The sequence below is a fragment of the Phaethon lepturus genome, unplaced genomic scaffold (genome assembly GCF_000687285.1).
Source record: "Phaethon lepturus isolate BGI_N335 unplaced genomic scaffold, ASM68728v1 scaffold16367, whole genome shotgun sequence".
NCBI lineage: Eukaryota > Metazoa > Chordata > Aves > Phaethontiformes > Phaethontidae > Phaethon > Phaethon lepturus.
The window spans coordinates 71,471-91,126 of NW_010554179.1; the positions used below are offsets into that span (position 1 = coordinate 71,471).

A 19,656-nucleotide genomic window follows, 5' to 3' on the forward strand; every position below is an offset into this window, starting at 1 on the left:
GTGTTCAGCTTTGCATCCTGGTGTCATTCGTTTGCCTAAATGTAGAAGCTTGTTATCCCTCTAGAGGATCTGTATTGGAAAGGTCTCTTGAAGCTCTTATTCTCAACAGAGCAAGACATGTATGTTTACTCTGTAGCAGAACCTCAAATACACTGGCCTGGCCTAGCTCACAGCTTGAAGTGCATGTTTCTTTTGGGGGTCAGAGGGGAACTGAAGAGGCTATTCAGCTTGTGTATCCAAAAGAGAGCTAGCACATGTGGGCCCCTCTGATACATTGCTTCAGTGATATCTGGAGGGACAGACAAGGATTTTAACTTTTCCTTTTTAAGCAAGTGATATGTTTTGCCTCTGCAAATATGAGAGAAGGTAGCTAATGCTTTACAAACTGGGAGATGTGATTTCTGTTTCGCAGGTTATCAGATGTTCATATGAACATACGGTACTGTGGTGTCAAGTCCATATCAAACGTAAGCTGCAACTAAGCAAACTTTGTTCATGAACTGAGGTGGTGGGGGTGGGGGTTGGAGGGCAAGGATAAAGGGCGGCTGGATGCAAGTTTGGAGAAACAAAGTAAAAGAGAAAAACAACAACTTCCAGTTTCAGGAATGAATCCTAGGTTCATTTTTCTAACCAAATTAACATGTGGGTAGAATACAAAAGAAAAAAGTTAACTGACAATTTCAGGGGGCATAGAGCCTCATGACACATTTCAGGCTGCTTAGAGTTAAACGCTAGGGATGGAAACCTTGTTAAGAAGTAGATTTTACTTTAGTTGAGCCATGCATAGTACTTTTAAAGCTGTTGGTGTTCAGATTGCAGTAAGGGAGTCCTACATACCTCTACCTGAACTCTGCTGGGTAGCGTATGGAAGTATGGCATTCATGGAACCTGAAGTTCATTTTGATGTAGCAAGTCTGTGCAAGGTGTCAGTATATGGGGTTTAATACAGGACCGTTATAGGAAGGGCATTTTTACCATTAGAGGAGTTCTGTGCATTGGCTGCAATCACAGTCTTAGGGGCCTATGCTTACTTTTTTTTCTAGCATATATTCACTTACTATTGCAAATCTACTGCAGTAATATAGGCCAATTAAATGCTTTTGTTGCTAACGGTGTTAAAGCCATTTTTGGTAATAAAGCAACACTGCTAAGAAGCAATGCTAGTAGAAGTGCTGTGGAAATGCATATGAGAAGCTGCTTCTCATTATATCAGAATGCAAAAGTGGCTGACAGAGAAGAGTTGATTGTACGCACAATTCTATTTCCAGCAATTGTTTCTCAGCTGCAGGGTTTACTGTCCCTTTAGTGGAAGATTAACAGATGGACCAAAGACTTACCCCGTCCTTACAGATGCCAAGCTTTTCACCGGTTTGGGCAGATGCATTTCGACTCCAAAAGTTTCTGCAAGATAAGGCAAGGGGAATGCTAACAGCTATTTTGCAAGGAAGGAGGCTTTGGTCCCTTACCAGCATTTCCATAAAGCATGTATCATGACCTAAATACAGTCATCACTACACAAACATCAGCATTAGAATCAAATGTGACATATTTTCTCAATTTTTTCCAAACTGCTAGAATAAAGGGCATGTCCAGCTGCTAATTTTAGTCTCTCATTTTGTTAGTTTGAATCAGTTTTGTAGCAAAAGGTCATCTCTAAGCTCTTCTACAGCATTTGAACCATGCTTTAGGAACGCCTATGAAAACGTTAACTATTTGAAGTAGTTAAAATACTGGTTTTGGATAAACCTTTAAATACTTAAGTAAAGCTTTGCATTTATGTGATCACAGACAAACGTACAGATTTGCAAGTAACGTACTGTGTATCCACATTCCTAACTAGTTGCAAAAAAAAAAAAAAGTAGAGGATTGCAGCAAGGTATTTCTTGTATACATCCAGCCTTTTCTGAAGCCAATTTTCTTTTCCGAAATATTTTTCATTTGTAAAGATGACCACGTTACAGAGGCAGTGACATACTGTAGCATGGTATGCTTTTTTGATTCATAGTCACCTGTAATTTTGTTTTTGTTAGAGACACTATTTCTGGTTGGATTACAGACTGAAGGGCTGACCCTCGTTATTTAAAGAGGCATTAAAACATTCAATGCAAAAAGAAGTTAATGCTCTAAGATCTTCCACATAAAACAACAAAGAGCGAGCATCATTCCTTCCGTAGAGGTCTGTTCTGCCCCCTGCCTTATACTGAAAGGAACCTTGCACTACTGTAATACATAGCTATAAAGAGGTGTGAATATCCAGGACCTGATACTCACCTCATTTCCTTTCTTTTTATTGTCAGTTTCTTGGGGAAGAGAGAGACTTGTTCTATTTGCCTATTTAAGTAAGGCTACTGTCTTCATTTTAGTATTAAAGTGGTTCCTAGTTCAGGATGAAGGTGTTAAAGCAGGTCAGGGAATGAGAATAGAATTATTATAATTTTAATATTATTTCTAACAGAAATAACACCTGACTGCCTACCTCTGTGAAATGCTACTATCACAGCAGAGAGCTGTGGCAGTCTCTTCTTAATGCTCTGCACACGTGCACTGTCTTCCCTTACTGACACCATACCTGATGTTCTGTATTTCAGAGGCTGTTTCAGGCTCTTTATGTTAAATGTTCTTTTAGTTCTTCATGTTTCTTTCTCATACAATGGTGTTAGCAGACTATCCTAAGTGAAGAAAGGCAGTGGTTTGGTTAGTATCTTATTCCTCAAAATGTGTATTTCTGCTGGATAAAACTAGGAAATGAGTAAATACATGGTATGGACAGATCACAGAATGCCTGGCAGGGGCACAGCAGATTTTGCCTGTTGCCCCATGGCATGGGTGTGGTCTGAGCTGTCGTACAACCACACGGTCCTTACTAGAATACTACACTGGTGGAGATCAGTTAGAAGAGATTTGATAGGATGAAAGTCAAGAGAGTTTTGTTACAAGAGCTGTACGGGGAAGCTAGCACAGCATCTGTCCTCTGCACCTTATAAAGTCCATTTCTTTAATTAAAATAAGCTCAGGTAACAGAACGTAATTCAGTATATTGTTTTAATGACTTGTCCTCTTCAAGCCAACCGGAATATGGTACTTTCCCTAGAATAGGAGGAAAAGTTAGGTCATCTGGATTTTTTACATGCATTGATGATTTGTTCAAAGGGGACTGACTAGTTACTCATCAGTAGTGTTTGAACTCAAGTACACTAGACAGTATTTAAAGGCGGGGGCAGAGGAGGAAGAGAAGCAGACATGTCCTTTCCCCATTGACACTGGCAGGACAAGCAGACACAAAACAGGTTTTAACTCACATTTAACCAAGTTATATTATACTCATACTTCCTATTGTGCAGCTCTGCAAGTTGGCCTGAAAAAGTTATTTGCTCATCTCAAATTTACCTTTAGTACAGAGGAAGACGGATTGAGATATCGAAGTAATGTCAGCCTAATTCAAAAGGAGTATTAGAACAGTACTACTAGAGGGGAAATTATTGTAAGATTAATATAGTGATCCTTCAGAAACCAGCAATTCTTAAGCATTCACCTTGCAAAAATATAGGCATTGTTAGCCAAGGAAAAAACAAAAGAAAACAAAGGACGCACAAGAATTACCAGTCTCTGGAAGCCTTCTCAAAAAGAAGTTACTTTAGCATACATCCATTAGTCTCTTCAACCACCAGGCAAACCTTGTGTATAGTCTGTCTATAACTATTTTAGCAGTGGTAACAGTTAGCAGGGCTGTAGAAAACAGAGAATCCTGGGGTTGGTATGTTGCTTTAGGGAATTTATGAATTCCTGTTCCGTATGTTTTGCATGTCAGTTTGGTGGCGGTAGTGGTGCATATGCCCAATGTTAAAACTAAATGCATGAGCCCCTTGCTTGATGCCCCACATAAAGCCAGAAACTGGGGAGGTTGCACCCAACTTTTGTTGTCGCTTCCTAGTGTCTTGCTGTTTGACGTAGGGTATCAGTGTCGCAGGAGACTGGATATCACTGACCAGCCCGCTATCCACTCTTAATGCTAAAGTCTAATCACACAATTTACAAAGCTGTCCAGTCTCCTTCGAATGCAATGTCTTTGCTATATTTTGCACCTTACTAAGATTCACAGCAGTTAGTGTGGTCAGTAGTGTGGTAAGAGCTCACCGAGGCACTCACTTCTTTTGTCGCACTGGAATAAGGAAACTAAATTTGGGTATTTTGGTATAGCCTGAGATGGGCACTTGCTCTGGGAGCTCAGGTGTCCATGTGCTTAAGTATTTCCAGTACTGGTACTTGTGACTCATTCCCTTTAGGGATGTGCATGCTTTCTTGGCCTAGTGGACACACATGTCACTGTGGGCTGAAAGTTTCTACAAATTTAGAGCGCCACTTGAAGCACTACAGAAATAATTGAATTCTATATGCCAGCCTGATCTTTAAACTGCATAAGGAAACCAATACTTGGTACTATGCTACAGAAAGCATGCAGCCAAATTCCTTAAATTGTTACCCCTTGGAAAAGTTACTTGGCAAACTGTCTCAATGTGAGCCTTTTACTTTACTATGACCTTGGCAATGGCTTTGTTCCTGTTATATCTAATTAATGTCTTGCATTTCTCTCTTTTTATCTCCTCTTGATGCAACTGGAAGAAACGTCAAAAAACGGAGGTTCGATCCAAGTCAACAAGGCCCTATCTGAAGAAACACAATTCAAAAAAGCTGCTTCTTGCACTACTGGATGTTGGGTATGATGTCTTTGCTGCAGCTGCACAGGAACTAAATCAGTAAGGAAGAACATGAGAAATAGTAACTATAACCACAATGGTGGGATGTTAGAATTTGAGGTGGTAGAAGACTGTCCTTTTCGCAGATAAGTTTGAAATACTTCCTCCATTCACCTTTCTCTTGTTAAAATTAACTGACAAGTGTTACAAGCAAACTGTTTCAGAACCAGGTGGATTTGTTTCCTTTCCTCAAACAAAGGAGGAGACACACAGACCAAGTGCAATAAGAAAACTGTTCCAAAACAACAAAATAGCAGAAGATTTTTCCCCAGCCTGCTGGCATTCTAACTTCACTTGAGTTCGCATGACTTCCTTTTTCTTATCCAACTCCAGTGGCATGAGGAGCTGATTTTGAAAGGGTAACCTGCATGGCTCACATACAACCAACCAACCTAGCAAGCTGACCCCAAGCAGAATCTGCAGCCCAACAACTACAAACCACTGGGAAGCTGATAGCCAGGCTCCGATAGCTTTTCCAGCCATACAGTGCATTCTGCTGCCGGACGTCAGCGTTCCCTGCTCTGTGAGCTCGCTGTCTGCCTTGTCCTCCGCAAGGAGGCTGTTGGGTATGGAAGCTGTCGAGTGATGGATGTAATTCTTCCAAGGAGGAAAAAGTGTAAATATGGAAATAAGATTTTGACATATCATTTTCACAGATTATATATAAATACATATGAGAGAAAAGGATTTCCATATAAAAAGGTTCTATTCTTTATGTAAATCTATTTTTGATGTTGGGTTTGATTTTGGGTTTTTTCCCTCCCCCTTTTTTTTTGTAGCATGTTGTACAGCGGGTGTTCTGGGCTTGCTCAAAAAAGGCAGATAATAGCATGCAGATGTAGGGAGATCTGACACCAAATAGATGTGATCTAAAGTTTGTATGCTTGAAACCAAAAACAATTAAAATGTATAAATGCGCATCTATTTATTGACTATAAGTGTGCATTACTTTTTTCTGGCTGTTATACAGGTTTTTCCATAATACAAGTGACACCCCCTCGAACTAAATCACAGAAGTGCCAAGCTTTTTTTTTTAAACTATAGCTACTTTTTTTCCTGTTTAGATCCTGTGAAATAAAAATTTAAATAAGCCTTAAAATACTCACAAAATCTTAAAAAGCTTGGAACGAATTATTCTTCTCTCACTTTCTGCCCACCCACCCAAAACGGCTTGCAACGGTGACCGACATTTCTAACTCCCTGTATCTCTTTGATGCATCTCACTCTTCAGAGCATAATGCAAAATTAATACTTTGACCCTTAGCTGATGACAGCTGGTTAACATCACAAAGCGTGCAGAATCCCATGTAATTTCAGGGGGTTGTGTGTTGTAATTACTTTTAGATACGCCTTGTGTACAAACCTAGACTTTTGCAGAGAAGTTCTGGGCAGCAGTACTGTTCCCCTAGTAACCAGGCTAGCCCAGTGTATCTGGCTTGAGAAAGGAATGAAGATACCTATTTTAGGCCTCCCTTAAAGTATAGGGCTGTACAGTCTGGCTCATCCTTTTCATCTTTATTTAAAACTTAGGTAATTCAGTTTGTGTGAGTGAATGAAGTGACCTGAAAATTTCATTGCTCTGTCTGATAATCAGACTTAAACTTTTGTAATTTTGGATTTAAAAGTTGGATATTAGTAACAACAGAAGTCCAGCTACACTACTTACTTCATCTTTGTTCAGCGGAAATGCATTTCCTCAGTTAGCTTGAAGAGCCAGAACAATGAGAAAAAGCTGCAGACTTCCCATGACTTACAAAATCTCATTTCAATTATATTTCTTACTATGATAATGTAGTTCTCTTGAACAATATATTGTTTTGGTTGACAGTTGTTATTAAATATTTTCAAACAGCTTTAACAATCACATTAACACTTACTATGTTATGAGTCAAAGGTGCTGCACACAGGTAGTCAACATTGATATACGTTATAAATCTTATTCTGAAAAATTCCTTCCTGGCTTCAAGCAGAATGAAGTTAGTGACAGCACTTCTATGGCAAATGAAAAATACTTGCAACTGTATTATTGTCCTCTAAAAGTACTTTGCTTGGGAAGATAATCCCCAACTTTGTTAGGGTTCTGCTTCCAAAGCAAGTAAGTATAAGCCACAACAGAAACACTAGTGGTTACCAAAAATTAAGTAAAAAATTAACTGGATATACATAAACTACCTGTGTGATAAACCTTTGAGAAGCATTTCACAAACAACATCGTTAGTGTGTGATGTGATGTTTTCAGTCAGACCACAGTGGTCACCAGCTACTATGTACATATGTTCAGTGCTGGAGTAACTTTTTTATTTACACCAGCAGTTTCATAGGAATTATGATTTCTTGACCAAATTTAAGCTCTACTCATCAGCCATTGTGTGCATGTGGAAGAACACGTTCACTTTCTGCCCTGTGTGTACAGAACCCAAGTGACAAGACAGCTCAGAGTAGATACAGGCTGAAGCGCTTTCTGTGGTGATAGACAAACTGGTTTTGGTAGGTGTTAATTTTTTACATCCCACCCTTGCTGTGCTTCGGGAGGCACGTATGCATTTAGTGCTAATTTGTTCATCACAAAGCATGATCAAAAGATGACCTTGGTCAGCACTGCCTCCATTTCACCCACTACACATTTGTTCCATTATTTATCTATTCATCTGGACAAGAAACTGTGGGAGCCGTTTAGCTCGTTCCAGTTTGCTGCATGATCTCACCGACTTGATCTGATCCTCCTAAAAGAGAAGTCTGCTAGGCAAATTAACAGCTGCATAGGTGCATGTTAAAAGAAACAGATCACTTAAGGCTGGAGTGTAACCAATTTTTCTTTTCTTTACTATGCAAAGATGGGTATTGCACAAACAAACAACTTTAAGAGAAATGTCTGAGGAAATGCCATAGAATACTTGGAAGTTATGTTTTAAGCCTAATGAGTCATGTTTTGTATTCATGATTGCTTCCACTGTTACTCTTCCTTTTAAAAATTATTTGTAATTATTTTTTAAGTGCACAACTTGATGAATCAGTTTTTGTTTGAAGTTAATACTCATTCATATCTTGTTGGCTGCTAATGAATGGAAATTCAATAGTCCTTGTTTTGCATCTTAGCAAGATGAGTATTAAAAACATCATGAACATGGAATGGAGTAGTTTAATTTTCAATAATTTTTTCCTTATTTATTCTCTCCATTTTATTTAATTTCTGTGTTCAAGCTATCACCACCTTTATAGTAGCAGAAATTGACTGGCGTTTTCCTTCATTGAAGATCTCTAAAACTGCATCCCATCTCACAGGCTTTCTGGCATGTGTGGGACCAGCGCCTCAGCAGACATACAGAAGGAGGGTTGCCAGGCCTGCTTCCGTCCCAACACTCATTCACAGAGTTGAACGAGACCTGTATGCACTAGTTCATCAAGGGAAGCCTTTTGCAGTTCAAAAATCCAAATTATAGAATTACAAAAAGTCTAAAATAAGGCAATTATTAAAAAAAATATTTTGAAGGCCTCATAATAACCAACTTACATGGTCATTGTTTTAATGGATTACTGAATGAAACTGTTTCCCTTTCTGGTTTTTTGCCAGACTAAACCTAGTGAAGCCAGCCTGGGAAAACTAAATGCATGCATGGCACAGTTACCAAATAACTACTGATATTTTTTTGCTTTCTCCAGCTCCAGCCTGGGAAATAAAATACACTTTTGTCTTAATATCTCCCAAGGTTATATATGAAAGTATGTTTCTCCTTAAGAACTATAGTGAGGAAGCACTGTCATTAACAGATCCACTGTCATCCAACTTTTATTTCCTGTCACTTGAATATAGAAGATTTATCTGTAAACTCATAATGAGCACGCAACAATTGGGCTATAATAACAGTAGCCAGTCATTCCTAAAATAGGAGTTAAGCCTTTCACAGGATATGAATACAAAAGCAATATATAGATAGATGCATATCTCCTTTTGATTTTACAAGAAAAATTCTTAAAATTGTTTCTGAAAACTTTCACAATTACATCAGGAAGTGCTGAAGAGTGATCTTGCTGGGGCACTTCATAGCAAGAACAAAACCAACACAACAGCAAGTCATGTTCTACAAACCCAAAAAACCCTCTTTTGTTCTAAGTGCGCTTACTACAACTTCCTACCCACAAGAGCTGAAAAATTAGTTTAACGTGAATCATCCATCAGAAATATAATAGAGACTGTTTGAGTGCCCTCAGAAAGCTTGAAGAGAAAAAATGAAGTAACTAGGAATTTTAGTAGTAGTAATGCTCAAAGCAATACTGTTGAAAGCAAGAGGTCACAAAAATATTATCTTAAAGCTGCACATACTATAATTCAGTTCAGAGATTTATTGTTCAGAACGCAACAAGCACAGCAGCGCATCTTCACATTTTTGTAGGTCTGTTGAATAAGTTAGTTATTTAGTGGAAGCATGTAACGCAAGAGGACACATGGCCTCTAGGTAAGTGCAGGGGCTCCATGTCAGCCCACCATAGACATCCACTTAGCATGTATTATTTCTGAGCAACCACAAACTGCTGAAGGTAGCATAATTCAGAATGCTCCAAGCTATAGAAACCCTGTAATCAAATCTATTTGTTCTTGTTAAAATTTTCTTTTAAGAGAGCTTGGTTTTGTCATCAGTCATGGGACACCCCTCATCTTTGGCACCAATAGTATCACAGGACATGCTTTAGTGTGGCCCTTTCGGAGCCAGTGCAGGAATTTCCCTGCCAAAGCTGGCAACTCAAAGCATGAAGGAACTAACCACGGTTTTTACCTGCCCTTGCATGCAGGACGCAGCTGTGCCCAGCATCCATCATACAACCCCAGGGGAACGGCACCGACCTAACCAATGCCTCAGTCTCCCAGTAGTCCCACTCAAAGGCTGGGTTTAGTCTGAAGTACTAACCCAGGAATTGGTCCTTTTCAGGAAACACACACTGCTCCCTCCCTTGACTGCAGAGAGGCAGAAACCGGAACAAACCTCCTGGTCTAAGTCCAGTTCTCAGACTTCATAAACACAACACTACTACAATAATACAGAATTATTCAAACATAATTCTCTAACTGCTCATATATCCTACATTGACAGATGTCCTCAGCCATCAGACCAAATATTACAAGCTTTGAATGTGGTTTTGAGACTGTGAAGCAATAGGTTTTCGTCTGTACTGCCTGTGGCTTTGGCTTTGTCTATTGCTTGAAGTCCTGCAGATACACAGAGAAATTCAGAGAGCAGTACAGGTTATTAAAGCTATGCTTTTAACTGATAACCAAGGCATGAGCACATGACACACTCATGACACTACAGACTGGTAACATGCTGTGGTTGCGTAACATCAGTTTTGCCTCTGCCGCAGAGCGGAACTGTCCCCACACCTAAACATGTCTGCAGCCTAACCTGGACAGTGTCCAGCTAAATAATGACACAAGCAAACAGTACATTTGACTGGTTTCCTATCTCCAGCTAAGATTATGACCAGTTTCTTCAAGAATGAAAAGCATCTAAATGCCTCAAACCTAGTGCTATTTGCATAAGCTTTAAAAGAAATTTAAAAATGGGAACTTCATGGCAGCTGTGCTAAACTTGCTTCCATATCAATTGCAAGAAGCACTGGGCTAGGAACTGATGGCTCCAAGTTGCCCCATTTGACTCCTTTGAAAGTATTTTGTGCATATTCATGATTATATGGAAACACGAATTAATAACCTTATGCATGTTGCCCTCACACATTAGATCAAAGATATAAATTTGACAGCTTGCCTTAGAACAGAATAAGCACTGACCTTATTAATACAGGACAGTTTTCCATAGATTGGACTGTAAAGGTTGAGGTTTTAAATATCTACTATGTATCTGTTCTTTAGAGGGGACTCGTCAATACACTTATTATGTAGGATGCTATGGATTCACAGCACAGTGAAACACTCCTGATCAGTACATGAAGGCTTTGCTGTTCCCAGAAAGGGGCATTTAGTATTCCAGAAAACAGATCTACCCCTAGTGTCTAATCCAGGTGACGGGGCCTCTAGATGCCATGTGGAGCTGCAGCACAAGTAACTCCCTCGGTAACAGCAGAGGCATTTTCTTACTCAAGAGACAAACCTGTCTTCTCCTCCCAGCTAGCTACCGAGCTTCAGACCAGCACAAGTGGAAGTCCCATCACCCGGGGCAGGGATATAGAAGAAACCAGCACTAGCAGCAGCAACCGATTTTCCTGTGACCCTGCAGCTTTGACTCAGCATGGACAATGTCCTAAGGACCCTGGCACAACAGCAATGGGAGCACTCCTGAACGGCACCTTTTGCTGTCAAGCCGAAGGAAGAGCTCAGATCACGCTGGCACAACAGCCACCCTGCTTTCCACCTGCGTGGCAGCAGCATTATGGACACTTAAAGCTCCAACTGTCTATAGCACTTCAGTTTGGCAAAGCCTGCGTATCAGCCTTGGTGCAGTCACACAAACTATGCTTCCACTCATCTCCAGCTTACGTAAACAGACATGATTATATTCCTAACAAGGACCTCTTCCCAAAACATGATTTATAGCAGTCTAGTTTGCTCCAAAACACACCAATAACTATATAATTGAAGAATGACTGTACAGGATTTGCTATAGCAGTGCTCATGGTCACGTTAAGCAGCCTCAATCAGTGCTTCCAAAGAGAAGGCTCAAGTTACTTTTAAAATACAAGGACCACAGCCTAAGCCTCTGTACTCCATTCATATATTTATGTAGGCATTTGACATATTCTGACCATCCATTTCCTCCCCAGACATATTCCCTTGTCAACATGCCCCGCTCTAAGTAAGGGTGGCACAACAATGAAATTGGATGGATGCAAAGTGCACAAGCAAGCCTGTTTGCTTTGGAGTCAGTCATTTCCCCTGTATTTTCTTTCAGGCCCATCTGAACTCTGTACTATTGTAAGACTTGCTCCATTACAAAGTTACTCTTACAGATACTGTTAACAATAACATAGTTTACAGACAATGCATGCTTGACAAGAATTTCTGTGTAATGAGAAAGCAGTTCCAAGAAACTGCAACTGTTTATAGTGCCCTCCAGCATTCACTGAAAAACTTCAGGAAATTAAAAGATCTTAAGCTCTTCTTTGTTCAGCGAGGAGGCCCTGAGCTCAAGACTGAAAACTGCCTCATTTGCAGGAAGAAAGAAACTATTCCCTCACATAGCAGGATGCTGACTGCATGCTGTTGGATCAGAGGGCTGGACAGGTGGGTAAAAGATTCAGATCCCATTATGTGTTGCTTCAGTTTTCCCTCCTCTGATCTGGCTGGGTATTTTTTGCTTCAAACACGAGATCTCTAGCACAGGAACAGTCTTACTCAAAAGGTGACCTTTAGCACCTAGCCCAGGGAGCTCGGATTTTAGGGAGAGCTTATTGGTCAATAAGTTTGACAACCCCGCACACAGGCATTCAAAAAAAATTATAATTCTTCATGAAATATGCTGCTCTTTAGGCATGCCTAGTTATGAATAGAACAGGAGAGAAAGGACCTTGTTAAGTCAAACTACACTCTCCAGAAGCTCTAATTTAAAGATAAACTTTCTACATGGAATTTCCACTCCAGTATCACCTTTGTAGCATCCCCTTGGAGAATAAGTTTCAAAGGTAATATTTGTGAAAGAAAAATGGGAGTTTCAAAGGCTGAGTGGTCCGAGTTATTAAAAAGATTAAAAATAATTTTAAAATAATCAGTGACCAATCTTCCTCTAATCACACTGCTCCTTACTGAACATGTATGGCTTTTGTCTGGTCTAAGTATACTAAATAACAGAGCTTGTACTACTTCACTTGGAAAAATCATTCAAGAAGGCAGATTTCCCTGCCAATAAGTTATGCATGACAACATACCAACACTTCCAATCAGATTTTGCATGGAAACAACCATTCTCCCCCGACAACAGCAGTAGCATTAGCATACATATAAGGCATCACATCTTTCATTTAGCAAGACTTAGGAACCCCAGGCCAGAACTAGTAGCAGAACATACAATAAAGCATATTATTTGCTGAACTATCTGACAATCAGCAGGTAACTAATGAAAGCTGAAGATCTCATGAGTCCATCCCTTTCACAGAAGACAGAATATCTCTATTACTCTCCAGAACCTCCTGTGACCCATTTCTTGGCCACAAATAATTTGCTGCCCCATCTACCAATTTCTTCTTGCAGACTAGCTTCCTGAAATAGCTTCAGATCCAAATGTGCAGGCTCCCAGCATCGGGTCCTGGCTGCCAGGGGAGCGCACTTGCTGTGGGGTGAGCATGACAGTGGTGGGGCTGGCCCACTAGCACGGTACAGAAGCTGCCCTGAGATGAGCTCACTCAAACACACTTCCACTAGCTGCAGGAGAGAAACACCCTTGGAGTAAGAAAGGTAGGAGAGACCACATTGCAATCCTACTTGCCTTTAAAGAAAGTACACACTGGGAAAAAAGTGTTTTTCTTCCCTAGAAGATTTGCCTGTAACACACTTAAGAGAAACTGATCCCGTAACAGGCTTGCTTTCTTAGATGTTAATGTCAGTTTTAGGAAAGCATGTTTCACTGAACTGCTCTTTTAACTGTGACATACCCAGGGTGACTCTCACTTCTGCCTGGAGTGCCTGAAGGTGAGAAGGGTTTCTTTATGGCCTGGGAGTACTTAAGAAGGGGGGTGTGGGGAGAATCAGGAAGAACCAAGGACTATTCTTGAGCATGGAGATATCAGTGCAGCACTCAAGTGGCAACAAATCTCTTAATTCAAAAACTAATAGTTGTCTGGATATAAATATCCCGTATGCCATTAAAATTAATTAAAAGCTCTCTAAAAATTGCACTGAATGGGTTTGAGACAACCTGCCCACCAGACATGAACAGTTAACTTTTAATGTACTACATTAATCAGGTGGGGTTATTATTTTCTTGGAAAGTTTCAGTCTAGATAGAAATATGGGATGTTCATAGCCATGTACTTTACAGAGATCATTTGCAGTGTCACATGTCACCAAATTACATTTTCAGAAATACATATTCGTTTTCTAACCAACATTGCTTAGTTTGCACTTTTAAAATACCTGCTCCAAATGTCTTTTCAAAGCTTGTGTTAAATACATTCGCCACAAGAAATGTTACCTCCTTCATGAATTAATTTCAATCAGTGTCAATGATGAAGCCACTTCAAACTTCTGACTAATGGCACCTAAATTTACTCTTGGGAAAACACTCCAAATATGCCCCTGGTGACAGAATTGCTCACATATGGCCACTAGTAGACAGGAAGACAGAGGAAAACTACTTTAATTAAGACAGATCTCTTCTAATAAGGAACAGCAGTTCCTCACACCTGCTAGTGGAAGCAGAAACCCATGGAGATAAAGAAACACACGCTCGACGCATTTACACTAAGGCCAAAATATACCAGTGATTCAAAAAGCCTTAATAAACAAGGTCCTTATGCACTGCTGAAACAGGATGAGAAGATCCAGTGATAAGAGTTAAACCTCTAAGTGTCAAGATCTCTAGATCTGCCACACAGTAAGAAAACCAGAAGAGGAATATAACCCATACGATGACAAGTGAGGAAACAAACAAAACACACCACATGGCTTGCATGCCACAGAAATAATCACCCAACATCAGATTTATCAAGAAGAGATTAAGAACTAGAAATCCTGTAAAAAAAATTGGATTGGCTTTGGCCTGGTTTTCTTATATGAAATACTAACTGCAGCACCAGCTCACAGTAAAGATCTGTACATGCATTTCTCCGAGTACAGAAGCAATTACCAGTTGTTAGCAACCAGCAAAACCCAGTGGTATTCCAGACAAATACTACAAACACTTGCACATGACTCAAGCTGTGTTCTAAACTTCAAGTGTCACAAAAATCTATCCAGTCAAATCGTCTACAAATTAATCAAGAAATTAGACTTTAGGACTTAACAGCAATGAAAACATTGCCTTTTAAAGTTCTAGGCAAGGAGAATAGCTAGATGAAGTATGCATCAGGAAAGAAATATCAGAATATTGCAACTTATAACTGGCTAAAGGTTAGCTAAAGAAGGTGACAAGTCAGAGGCACTAACAAGCTCTGTTAGGTGAGATACTGAAACCCTTTGACAATGGCGGTGTTTTATGTTCTCACAGGGCCAAACAACAGATGGCAACTAAGATGGGCTCCCACTACCTCATGAAGACAGGCTGAGATAATGTGGCTTGCTTGGGCTAGTAAAGAGGTGACTAAGGGATGATCTAAAACACATCTATAACTTCCCTTCAAATAATTGCAAAAATAAGAAAGCAAAATTCTTCTTGGTAGAGCCATACAGGGGGCAATAGCCACAAATCAGGAAACTGAGTCTAGATAGTAGGAAAAGAATTTCCTCCAGGAGTCCAGCCACATCTGACTTGATCTAGTGTTGGTAAGATCTGCTTCAAGCAGAGGACTGTTTTCACCAACACTTCTCAAAGCCCATAAATCCAACAGAGCACAGAAGCATGTCCTAGCCAAGAAAAGCAGCAGAAACAGAGCACCACAAAGCTTGTGTAAGTCATCAGGGGCTTAGTGTCCACTTCTCAGATACAGGCCAGATACATCCCAGGATGTTGACAGGGCTCCAGCTCCTGGCCCAGAAATACACTGGTCTCCTGCCTGTCCCATGTCTTTGTCTGCTAGCTTCATGGAGATATTTCAGGTCATCACTAATAGAGTACAGCACTGAAGACTTCTATGTTTAAGTAACTGTATCTCTTCACCAGTTAGAACTGGTTAAGTGTCACATCACATCCACTGACTTCCCTGTTGGCCATTTCAATAGAGAATAGATCCAGAGAAATCAAAAGTATAAAAAACCTCCACGTTTTGATACCTGATTCTTTGATACAGACTACTTATCAAGAGTCACACAAGCCATCCTGGATGGGCGTATGGGTGTGATCAAATAATTTGGTGAAGAATTTGTTCAATTTTGCCCCTCTTTCCCCTCACAAAACATCAGTCTCCTGCTAATAGGATACAGAGTGCTCACAATCCTCTATGATTTCCTAGCTAAAATCAATTTCTTTTTGAAGCAGATACTCTACTTTTTCCAAACAAGTTCTGCATTCAGAGTTTTTTATTGTTCTTTACTAGGCAGTAGTGTAATTCTTGAGTCCACTCAGAGTCCTGACTCAAAGCCCTCTAAACATCATTTTAAAAATTAATAAAAGATATCCACAAACAGACTTTGGATCAAGCATAAGTATTTCACTTCCAAGAAGCTCTTAGGTATATTTGTCAGGGAGCCAATTTTAAGCACAGTTTAATCTCCTGCTTAGAAGAGAATTTGAAAAGGTATAAATGGGAGTTAGGTTCCCCACTTTGCCTTTGTGGATTTTGAAGAGGGGGGGAAAAAAAAAAATCAAATCTCTGCCATGTACTATGCATTTAAAAACTAACAGACCTTTGGGTTTTCCTCCCTCTGAGAATCACAAGTTTTGCCTTTGCTGTCACTTAGCCAGGTTTCACACAAAGCTGGGATAATTTGGAACCCAATTCAGCAAAACACAAACTTTCAGCTAAGAATACGTCTTTAAAGCATTTTTTAGATTAAGGCTTAAACAGGTCTTTTTCATCAAGCAGGCAGTTTTAAAAAAGCTTAATACTAGGTCCAGGTCTGGCTGCTTATGGAAGTAACAGGCAAGTTGTATGTACCATCACATATTGCTGTCTCTCAGTCTCAGTGCTGAATTTTATTTTTTTTTATTAACTTGTAAATGCTTACTTAGCTCAAGCAACCATAAGCCATTGCCTATTAACTGCTAATGATAAATCACATTGAAGGGTTTGCAGGGAGCAAATGCAGAAAGAGAACAACTCTGCACATAGTTGTTTATGCCTTTATTCAAAATTACAAATACCAGCGAGATGGCCTCCTACTTTTCTCTCTTCCCATCCCCTACTCCTATAGCCTGATCATATAACATCATTTCTGTAGCACTACATGATCTGAAATCTCTCTCTTATCTATGAGTTAAAGAAAGAACTTTTCTTGGTAAAAATATCTTTTTGCAAATTACTCTGGATATGACGTACAGCCCATCTGAATTAAATTCATTCATAAGATACGGAAACCCACTGAAGATGTGAACATTGGCTGTCAGGGGAATACATCATGCAGTGCAATGAAAGAAAGATTATTGATAGCCTAAAAAGGGCACAGAAAGCTTTACTGAGGGAGAGTACATGGAACTGAGATGGCCAATCCTTCTATGTTTCTTCTCCACTAGGAGGTTGAGGTGATGAATCCAATTATCAAAAACCTCTTTCCCAGAAATAGAATATGAGTGCTCTGGTTCAGAGGGAACAGGACAAAGCATGCTCAGGAAGTATTTATGGAGCCATGTATTTCATTTGTAGCAGTATTCCCCTTGAGCAGCGACTCTTATTTCTCCAAGAACCCCTGGTTCAGCACCCTTGGGTCTACCAGAAGGATTCTGAGTGGAATGAAACCAATGTTGTTCTTGATCCAAAACCAGATAAAGTGCTCCCCAGAAGGGGATTCAATTAAATAAACTCACTTCTGAACAATGAATCCAGAAAGAACACATTTCTGCCAACTTGGAGCAACTCACAAGAAATATTTTGCCTTTTTCCAGTAGCAGCCTTTTGCTCTACCCTTAACAGGATGGGGAAGAGTCCTTAGAGCAATGCCCCACAGACCCAGCAATGCCAGCAAAAAACACTCCTACAGCATCTTAGTCCTGCTCCAGTCTGGCCTCCCGCACCCAGGCCAATGACAAAGACAAGCAGCCTCAGACCCTTTTCTACCCAGGAACTGCCTTAAGGTTACATCTCAATACCCATGTCTTACAGGTGCACTTTCCTTCTCTTCCTCACCAAGTTCAACCCCCAAACACAGCAGCTAGGAGAAGCACACAGGTGGCTTACTTGCTCATGGGGCTCCAGATAGCACACAAGCCCAGAATCGGCTCCTATACTCCTATAGAGGAGACTTTAAAAAGGGCTCGAAAGCTTAAGGATCATTTTAGCCCTAGAACCAAGGAGAAGGAAGTCTGCTGGAATAGCCTGTATTTGATAGCACAGAAACATTGAAGACCCTACGTGCAATGAGAGGCTTCCTCCTGCCATCTTGCAAGGGCTCCTTGCAAGGCAAGGCACTCTTCAGTTCCTCCTGAAGTCTGTTTCAGCAGTTGGTGCTCACTATTCCCCCATTCCCAACCCCACACTTCTTGAGAAATAAATGGAACATTTGCAATTTTTCCAATGTTCTACAATGTATCTACATTGGTTCTAGCCAGATGTTCTCTCACCCCCAAAAAGTTCTTTTCATCTTTGTTAAAAAGTAACATTACTTACACAAAACACACTTTCACATGGATTGAGAAGAGCAAATAAAGCATCAGGAGAAAAGAACAACACTGTTTATTGTCAGATGCATCATAAGATCATGAGTTAGGAAAGGAACATGCTTCTCCATTTACATGGACTGGATGTACAGAAAGATGTGAATTATAAGGACACAGGTGACTACCAGAAAAGTCAGAATTTCAAGCCAACTTTCTAGCTGGGATAAACCAGTGTGGCCCCACTGACTTCAACAAAGATAAGCTTGGTGCTACTGAAACAGTTGCCTCACGGAGAAAGGATTATGGTTCAAAGTGTAAAGAAAGAAGAGAGCTGCCAGTGAAAGTCTTGGGGAAAAAAAATGGAAAGGCTACTGCCCAGTGAATATGGACTGGTGCTGCTGCCCTGGCTTCACTCAGCAGAGCGCTACATGATTTGGCCTATAGGTTACACAGAGTGATGAAGAAAAGAGTCTCACCCCCCTATTACTTCAAATAGCTAGCGTTAAAAAAAGTTATGCCCAACACTGCTTAGTAGCCTGTTCCCAGAACCACAGCTCTTCGAGTTGTACGTTTTATGCATGTGAGGGGGTGGCTACAGCAGGCACAGCGAACATAAGCAGAGTTGTTGCTTGCAGAGTTGAGCTCACACTTTCCTCTCCACACTGCATGTACTGAAAGGAGATGGCCCTTTCACCAATGGCTTCCTTCTACTTCCCTACTAGCTTGGTCTATTTCCCTAATGCGTTACAGAGGTTTTGCAGCTGTTCCAAGGAGGTGGCAGTGAAGAGAGTTTGCAGCTGAGAACCTCACAGACAGAAAACACAACAGTAATAGACCATACTATTACTTTCTTTTCCCAAGGGAAAATGTAGCCAGGGCCCTCTCCTTTTGGAGGGTGCACAGCCCTCCAAGGTAGCTCTCCTGTACCTAAACTTGTGTGAATTGAGCTTCAGTGAGCAGCTCAGCCCCATTGCTGCAGTTAATGCTTTTCCTGGCTTTCTTCTGGGACTCTGCTCTTCTCTGGGTCTCCGTTTCAATTCCCAGGAGAACTGGACCTGCTGCTCTACAGGCTGAGCCCTAGCCAGCAAACAGCTCTAGTTCTGCCACGCAGACTCCTGCTCTGGGGTGGAAGGACCTCCAGCAGCCAAGATGCCTGGGGGCTGAGCCAAGTCCGGACAACTTGAGCTCCAAGGTGGGGCTTGCTTTCTACCCATACCCCCCTACCCCCCCGCCGATGCAGCACTGCTAGGAGAGGGGGCAAGGGGAGGGCTGCAGCTTTGCCAAGTGCCCGGGTCTATTATTCTTCCGCCGCCCCCGCGCGCAGCTTTCCCTCGGCCAGGGGCAAGACCGCTGCTAGCCTGGCCCCCAGGAGGGCCAGGGTCCGTGGGGAGAGTAGGACACAGGCTGGGCAGAGAAGCTGAGCACGCCTGCAGCAGGGGCCGCTCCGCAAAGGGAAGGCGGGAGCGCCGGCTGCCCGGGAGCAGCAGCCGGGGCCCCGGGGGTGGGGGCTTCTCCCTGAGCCCTGACGTAAAATCTGAGCGGGACTGCCCGCT

The 19,656-nt window shown here is 41.1% G+C and overlaps 1 protein-coding gene across 1 annotated transcript in view; it reads left to right on the top strand.

The window, feature by feature from the left end:
- ADAM23 (ADAM metallopeptidase domain 23) overlaps positions 1–4,669 on the top strand; it is a gene marked incomplete at its 5' end in the record, with an annotated part of 75,052 nt that extends 70,383 nt beyond the window's left edge. Inside the window, one exon of the mRNA XM_010291771.1 lies at positions 4,621–4,669. Coding sequence (XP_010290073.1) covers positions 4,621–4,669 — 49 coding nt within the window. The remainder of the gene's footprint in view (positions 1–4,620) is intronic.
- Between the last annotated feature and the right edge of the window lie 14,987 nt (positions 4,670–19,656).